The 8,456-nt window shown below is 51.1% G+C and overlaps 1 protein-coding gene across 1 annotated transcript; it reads left to right on the forward strand.

Moving 5' to 3' along the window:
• Positions 1-2,317: 2,317 nt before the first annotated feature.
• On the forward strand, positions 2,318-7,774 carry TRIL (TLR4 interactor with leucine rich repeats). Its single transcript, XM_034066358.1, has one exon. It carries the CDS (start codon positions 2,586-2,588, stop codon positions 4,878-4,880), a length of 2,295 nt encoding a protein of 764 aa, XP_033922249.1. The 5' UTR covers positions 2,318-2,585; the 3' UTR covers positions 4,881-7,774.
• Positions 7,775-8,456: the final 682 nt, after the last annotated feature.

The raw sequence follows: 8,456 nt of genomic DNA on the forward strand, positions 1-8,456 counted from the left end.
CACTTAGAATTCCCCAAACCCAGTGAAAATAATAATGTTGGCTAAGTGTCAGAAAGCATAAATCAAAAGTAATACTTAAGACACAATTTGACTTAAACCTTTAGTATTTGCGGTGACACGTGACTAGAAAAAGATCTATGGTGCTCCTACAGGAAGGACAGTTCATAAATTGCCCTCATAACCTTGAGCACATTTCAAAAGAAAAACCCAAAGGAACAGAAAATAAGCATACCATTATGCAGAATGGTTTTCTGAAATTCCACTATTTAATGTATGCCACAGTGAAGCAAATTTGTTGAGGGGAAAAGTGACCAGTCAATTGGGCTTTGCTCAGAATTAAAGAAAACTTGGAGAGCATGTCTTCCCTTGCACTACAGTGCTTTGAGAATGTGCAAGGTTTTGTTAGGTGAGAAACTTCTACTTTGTCCTGAATATAAGACATGATGTAATAGATCCTGGAAAGAAACAGCTGGTAAGTGAAAATATATTTCATAAGGAAGAGACTGAACTAAAAAGTCTAGAATGACCCATGGACATTCGAATCATGAATGAATGCTGGATGGGCTTCTTTCGTAACCTGGGGAAAGAAGAAAAAAGGTTAGTAAAAAGTTCCTCCTGTGAAACTTACTCGGATTTGTTTCAGGAAAAAGCATACTTTACTAATCAAGTGTGTACTGCTTGAAAGAAAGCAGTTAGAAATAATCAAAACACAAACTTTCCACTTCACTCAAGAAACAGACAAACTTCTCTCCACCCTCAGAAAACAACACAGCAACAATTTAGGACACAATTTGAAATCAAGTTAATCTACAAGGATGCTTGCTTAATGACAAAATAGTGCATATGACTTCCCTATGGTGGTGCAAATATGATTTTCCACATAAGCACAATGCAATTTCCACTATGAAAGACCATTCTTCATAAGGCCCAGCCTCAGCTAACTACAAGAGCTAGGAATTAAGAGGCTCACAGTGATGTTCCTAGGACTGAGCCAAGCTTTAACCCTTCTCTTCAAGATTTCTTCAGACTGCCAGTGTGTTTTCCATGCAAATCACTTCCATGCACAACACCATGGTTCATGCTCCAGAGCAGACTCGGAAAACACTTCATATTCTCCCAACTGCTAAAAAAAAGAACCAAATCAGAGTTAGCTCAAATTAGCAGCTCTCCATGAAAGCACACAACAGGAACCCAGCACAAAGTACCATGCCATGCTACTTGCTCATGTTGACACTGTCACTAAAAACAAAACATCCATGAAAGCTATCGAAGTCTTCTGGTGAGAGAAAGGAGCATGACTTGTAAACTGCTTTTGTTCAGCCAGTGCATGCAAAGTGTGTGCAGCTGGATGCAACTTCACGTGATATCACTTTCCAATGTGTTTTTACACCTGCAACATGACATTTTGGGCATTATCTTCTTTCTCTCACCATCAGTGACAGCCTTATATACACTTCCTATCTAGGCATTTCCTCCTGCCCTTAGACACTTATTTACCCCATTGGCGACATCTTAGGAAAACAAAAAATGCCAGCAGGAAAGGCAAGTCATTGAATGGATGGGTATGAGGTCTACTTTGTTTATAGTATGCTTCCCAACACCTTCCTTTCATTCTGAATTTGTATGCTATTGAGAGAAAAAAATAATCTTTAAAATACGATTTATTTCTAAAGAGCATCTTAATCACCCTGGCGAGTCCCCGTGGAGCTGGAGCTATGTTCAACTGCACCTTCACTGGCAGCTTTGTCAGTAACCTACTGGGCAGGATGGTGCGGCGAAAGAATGAAAGTTCAATCTTTGATGTACTAGAGGTGGCTTAGTCCTCTGATTGCCGTTTGATTAAAACCAAACCAAGTCCTTCATCCATGGTAAACCGTAACTATTGCTTTTGACAGGTTTCTAAACACAAGCAAAATAGGGGGGGGACACGCACAACTACTTTGGTTGTGCTCCCTTCCCCCTCCCGATGTGCAGCTCTATCTGCAGCCCATGTGGCCGGGAGGCAGTCACAGCCGGTTCCAATTCCTACTTTCCCACTTTGAGCCCCTGCTCGCTGCCGGGGCTAAGTCGAGCCAGGACCGGCCGCGGGCTTCCTCCCTCCCGCCCCCCCTGCTGAGCCGTCCTCCCTCTCCCCCGCTCCATCCGATCCTCCGGTCCCTCAGGGCACAGTGTGGGAAGTACGAATTTCCGCTGAGTTTTCCCGGCAAGTTTCGGAGCTCGTCTTTCTCCTGCTCCCCGCTCCGCCCGCTCCCTCCCCCCCACCGCTCCGCCTGCCCGCTCCGCCCGCCCCCTTCGCCCCTGGGAGAGCCGGCGGAGCAGCGGGCAGCCGCTCCGCTCCGCGGCCCGCCCCCCGCGGTACCACCGGCCCCGCGACCGCCGAACAGCAGCCCGCGAGGGGCAGCTGCAGTGCATGCAGCCCATGGTGCCGGGCACCGCGACCTGCCGCCACAGCGCCTGCCTGCCCGGCACGGAGCTCAGCCCGGCGCGGAGCAGAGGAAGGGCCGATTAGCAGCCGCGGAGGAGACGGGGGGGATGCCGGAGAAACACAAAGCCGGCGGGGGAAGCAGCCCACGGCTCGTCCCGGGATGGGGGCGCCGCGCTGGGTCCGCCTGATGGTGCTGCCGCGGGTGCTCTGGGGCTCCGTCCCCCTCTTCTTTCTGCTGCTGCCCGCGGCCGAGTCCATCTGCCCCGAGCCATGCGACTGCCAGCAACACCAGCACCTCCTCTGCACCAACCGGGGCCTGCGCTCCGTGCCCAAGGCTGCCGAGCCCCAGGATGTCCTCACCTACAGCCTCGGGGGCAACTTCATCGCCAACATCTCTGCCTTCGACTTCCACCGCCTGGCAGGGCTTCAGCGACTGGACCTGCAGTACAACCGGATCCGATCACTGCATCCCAAGGCCTTTGAGCGCCTGGATCGGCTGGAGGAACTCTACCTGGGCAACAACCTGCTGCCGGCGCTGGCCCCTGGCACCCTCAGCGCCCTGGTTAAGCTGCGCATCCTCTACGTGAACGCAAATGAGATCGGCCGTCTCAGCGCTGCCTCCTTCTCCGGCCTCAGCAGCCTTGTCAAGCTGCGGCTGGATGGCAATGAGCTGGGCTCGCTGGGCGACTCCACTTTCTCAGGGCTGCCGAACTTACTCTACCTGCACCTGGAGTCCAACCGCATCCGTTGGCTGAGCCGCGGTGCCTTCACTGGCCTGGCTAAGCTGCGCTTCCTTGACCTCTCGGGGAACCAGCAGAGCTCCCTTCGCCACCCAGACATTTTTGGGCCGCTGCGCTCCCTCCACACCTTGCTGCTGGCCAGCAACAGCCTGCAGCAGCTCACAGGGGGGCTCTTCCAGCACCTGCCCGGCTTGGCAAAGCTCTCGCTTAGTGGCAACCGGCTGGCTCACCTGGCCCCCGATGCCTTCACTGGCCTGGGCTCACTGAAGGAGCTGCGCCTGGAGGGAAACCTGCTGAGCCACCTGCCTGCTGCCCTGCTGGAGCCGCTGAGCAGCCTGGAGGTGCTGGATCTGAGCCGCAACGCGTTGACCTCCCTACATCCTTCCACCTTCGGCCACCTCGGCCGCCTGCGGGAGCTCAGCCTGCGCGACAATGCGCTGACCACCCTCCCCGGAGAGCTCTTTGCCTCCAACCCGGCTCTCTACCGCCTGGAGCTAGAGGGGAACGCCTGGACTTGCGACTGCCGCCTCCGCGGCCTCAAGCACTGGCTGGGGGCCTGGCACTCCCAAGGCCGCTTGCTGACGGTCTTCGTTCAGTGCCGCCTGCCGCCCGCCCTGGCCGGCAAGTACCTCGACTACCTGCAGGACGCCCAGCTTCTACCGCCGCAGGACGGCGGGTCCTGCCACGACGGTGCCTCTCCCTCCGCCGCGTCCCCGCCTCCGTCTGTCGAGGGCCTCGGCAGCAACAGCAGCGGCGAGGGACTGCCCCGCGGGCCCCCGGGGCCGCCGCCGTCCGCCTCCACCGCTCGCCTGCTGGGGGCGCCCGAGGGCCCAGCGGCGCCGCCGAGGGCCGCGGCGGAGGCCGCCAGCCCCACGCCGCCGCTGCCCGCCCGCCCCTCGGCGTCGGGGCCGGCACCGCCCAGCGCGGCGTGGCCCCGACGGGCAGGGAAGCCCCGCTCGGCGCCGGCTGCTGGGGTCCCACCGCTGGTGTCCGACCCGTGCGACTTCAACAAGCTGTTCCTGTGCAACCTGTCGGTGGAGACGGTGGGCTCCACCTCGGTGACGGTGCGCTGGGCCGTGCGGCCGCACCGCAGCCCCCGCCTGCTGGGGCCGGCGCGGTTCCGCCTTCTGTTCGACCGCTTCGGGGCCGCCGTGAAGTTCCAGCGCTTCGTGTACCTGCCGGAACGCGGGGAACCGGCCGCCACTCTGCGGGAGCTCCGCCCGGACACCCCCTACCTCGTCTGCGTCGAGGGCGTCCTTGGCGGCCGCGTGTGCCCGGTAGCGCCGCGGGACCACTGTGCCGGGCTGGTCACCCTGCCCGAGAGCGGGGCGGCGGCGGCGGGCGGGTCCCGCGGCCCCGACCAGCAGCTCCTGACCCTGGTGCTGCTGGCGGTGAACGCGCTGTTGCTCTTCGCGGCGCTCGCCGCCTGGGCCTCCCGCCTGCTGAGGAAGAAGGTGCTGGGGCGGCGGCGGCGGAAGGCGGCCCCCGTCCACGTGCGGCACCTCTACTCCACCCGCCGGCCCCTCCGCTCCATGGGCACCGGTGTCTCCAACGACTTCTCGGGCTTCCAGTCGCACCGGCCGCCCCGCGGCGCTGCCTGCGCCCTCAGCGAGGCCGACCTCATCGAGTTCCCCTGCGAGCGCTTCATGGACAGCAGCGGCGGTGGCGGCGGACGCCACGGCGACGACCACCTGCTGCAGCGCTTCGCCGACTGAGCCCGCCCAACTACCGCTCCCGGCGGGCTCCGGGCGGTGGCGGGTGGCCAGGCGCACCGGGAGCAGGCGAGGCGAGGTGGCGTTTGGTCGGTGAAGGTCTGGCCTGGGCCCCGCCGGGTCGCGGCCTCGAGGGTAGAGAGCTAAAGCGCAGTGGGTGAGTTCAGCCGCCCTCACTGCAGGCTGGGGCTGATGCTGTGGTGAGGCGGGCTTGCTGGGTCACCTCTGCGGGGATGGCACCGTTTTTCTCGACACTAACCCAAGCAAAAGGTTCGATTTACGGTAGCCATTCTTTGTCATGAGGAGAGAGCAGCGGGAGTGACTGCAGACAGCAGCTGATTCCTGCTTATGTGATCCCGGAGCCATAAATTTAAGTGTGCTTGTCTGCAAGTGGATTTTCCCAGGCTGCAGTTGCAGCAAGTTGGAGGGAGCAGCCTGGTCCTGTGTGAGGATGCTTTGAACAGACCTGCCAAGGGCACCGGCCCTTCTCAGTCAAAAATTGGACTGGAGGTCATCTTTGAATGTTACTGTTGAACTGTGTGTGACCAGTGAGTTATTTGGAGGGCTGGAAATGTACGATTTACTCTGGACTGTTTGAAGGCTGTGCTGTTTTAACTCAGAATGAATGTGAGGCGATTTAATGTGCGCGAGTGTGTTTTCATACCTTTTTGTAAACGAGAAACAATAATGCAACTGGTTAGTTTTACAGGAATATATTGCTGACACCACTAGGAAAAACTAACAAGAGTTTTATAATATGTTTACAAATGGGCTATTTTTGAATTGGTTTTGAATAAATACTGCTTGGTACTTGTACACAGTAATGTGTGCTGTAGTTGTCTGTGTCCATGATGGTCAGTAAGTACATCACTGACTCTCACATAATCCATCTTCATTTCTAAATGGGTGGATGCAGAGGTGAACTGTTGATGGATAAATAATACTGTTGCCTTCCTTCAGAAACAATAATAGGTGAGAATATTTCAGGAATGTGAAACAGTCTTTATCCTAACAGGCAATTCTCTCCTAGCCTTAGCCTACTAAAGTTAGAAGCTTTATGTACCACACTGTGAAATAACATGTTTTGTATATTAATCTAAGTTCTGTGTTTTGTGTAGCTGAGTGAGCAATGCTAAAGTTAAACCCTTACGCAGTAGTATATGATGTTTGAGTTGGGTTTGTTCTTAATTTGAATTTTGCTTTTGTTTTTAGAGCAATGCTAATCATTTTATGGTCAGTTGCTCTTTACTTTCTTGGGACTTTTACTTCCCTAAATATTTACTTACAGAATGTGGTTCTGATACTACAAACTATGGTGGTTTAGTTTACATTAATAATTCTTTCAATGTGGTCTAGAAATGAGCTAATTAAAGAGGTCCAAACTGGGGCTACACTTTAAATGCAAACGTTTTAGGTGGAGTTTGGTAAATTGTTGAGAGCATTGATAGTACTTATGCTCCTTTGAATTTAATGTGCAACCTCAGATGAACCCTTGTGGAACTGAATGGCTTGAAGGAAGTTAGCGGGTTATGGAGATGCTTGTCTCAATATCATGCATTCATTGCTGGCTCGGTGTGTTCGTGACTACAAGTTGTTTGTTACCATAACTGCAAGTAAGAAATTTGGTTGGTCTGGGAGGTTTTTTGTATTTTGTTTTTTACTTTTGTTCTTTCTTTATTCCCTCCCTCCCCCCACACTTTTTTTTTCAAATGAACGAGTGTTTACAAAAGACACCATAGTAACTGGTACCTTCAGTTGGAGTTTAGTGACTGAATGGGGAGACAAGACTTGGCATTTCTGCCAGAGTTTTGTTCAGTCTTTAAATTCAAATGGAAGGAAAGAAGAGAGTGTAGAGATTGTTTGCCTTAATCTTTTTGTTTTAAACGGAGGAAAATAAAAAGTATTGTTACTTGAGTCAGTAGCAAAAAGTCCTTAGGGTTTTCATAGGGAGTAGTTTTCATGAATATCAGAGGCCAAACTCATTTGTCAGTGTATAGATTAAAATTCATAACTCTTGTAATGTTGAATGGAATCAAAGCTGAATGAATCTAGGATCAGGTTTTATTTTTTGTTAATCTTAAATTTCTGTTCTTCTGGACACATGGGTGCTTTCTGGCCATTTATGACTGACTGTGGAATACACCACTGTTTGTTGTTAAAAATGCAGTGGGGGTTATTGAGTAAAGCTGTGTATCACACTAACATTAGCTCTATCACTGGATATTCTTCCAATGGGAGATGCATAGATGCTGTACATGTTATAATCAATTATGTCAATAAATCCATTTGCTGAAAAAAATGGGTGTCTTAGATTATATCTCATAACACATCACTCTTCAATTATAGCCTGGCTCTAACTTCTTTGTATTACTAGCATTGCTGTTACACGGGACTGTGGAGAGTGCCTCATCATTCATTCTCAGGTCTTTTCACCATACATTCCATTTTCTATTTCGGTTGTAATAGGTTTGGACAGTGCAAACAGTAAAATACTTAAAATGGTCTGTTCTGAAGCAGGTAGACCACTGTTACAAGATAGACTAATAAGGTGCCATTATGTCAGTGAACTAACAATCCATAAGCAAAATAAGAAATAATGACTTTTTGGGACAGTGTTAGTATTTTATGTTCACTGGAAGCTACACTTCTTAGGCCTTTTCAGTATTAACAGGCTAATGATTTCAACATGTCCTGTTGAGCATATATGTTTTGTTCTAATTAAGAATTTACTGCTGCTTTTTGCATTTATGCAAACATCTGGAGAATTGCTGGAATGAAATAGAAATGGCTCTTTGTTCCAACCTATGAAAAATAGATACACAACAACAACAAAAACATGTTTAACAGAATGATGTTGGTGACTTCCTAAAAGTCACAAGTTCTGTTAATCTTGGAATATTTAGGGTTTGTGTGCAGGTGTTAGTTGCAGCTTTTTTTTTGCAGGGGGGTGAGCTGTACTAGAGCAAGGAAATGTGACATTCAATGGCTGAATGATGTAAATACTACATGGCCCTATTTTTACCAGTAATAAAGTATTTATATATGTTTGTGTTATCTTTGAAACAAGCTCCTTTCTAAAGAATGATTCTAAAACCAGGCCTTTCCAAATGGCTAAATCTGCCATCAATTTGTGCTCAAAATATTTGTCCTTCTAGCAGAAAGAGTTTTATTGCCCTGTCATTTCCTGGAATCCATGCAGCTTGGGGAAGAGTGAAGAGTGCTGTTCTGCAAAGTAAACACCAAGCATGTTACCTATCACGGACTGATTATCACCAAATACTGTCCCATCAAATTAAGTAGACTGTTGCTGGGGGGTCTGCAGAAGGTACAGGGACTTCCCTGGTAACAGCACTGCTTGGTTTGGCAGCCTCTGCCTACCTCCTGCTCTCCCCTGCAGTCCCTGACCCTTCACTGCAGTCAGCTGGAATGGTTGGTTGTGCAGCTGGAGGGTGAACTACAGAATTGATCCTTCTGGAAAATAACCTTCCCTAGTACCTCTCCTCTCCCCAATTTTTCACCCAGCTCCGTTTCTTTGATTCTGTTCAACTCACAGAAGTATTGCAAGTGGCAAAATGGGGG

This window comes from Melopsittacus undulatus, chromosome 1, assembly GCF_012275295.1.
Source record: "Melopsittacus undulatus isolate bMelUnd1 chromosome 1, bMelUnd1.mat.Z, whole genome shotgun sequence".
NCBI classification, from domain to species: Eukaryota; Metazoa; Chordata; class Aves; order Psittaciformes; family Psittaculidae; genus Melopsittacus; species Melopsittacus undulatus.

Coding starts and splice junctions, on each gene's coding strand:
- TRIL (XM_034066358.1), top strand. CDS start 2,586: ATGGGGGCGCCGCGCTGGGTCCGCCTGATGGTGCTGCCGCGGGTGCTC.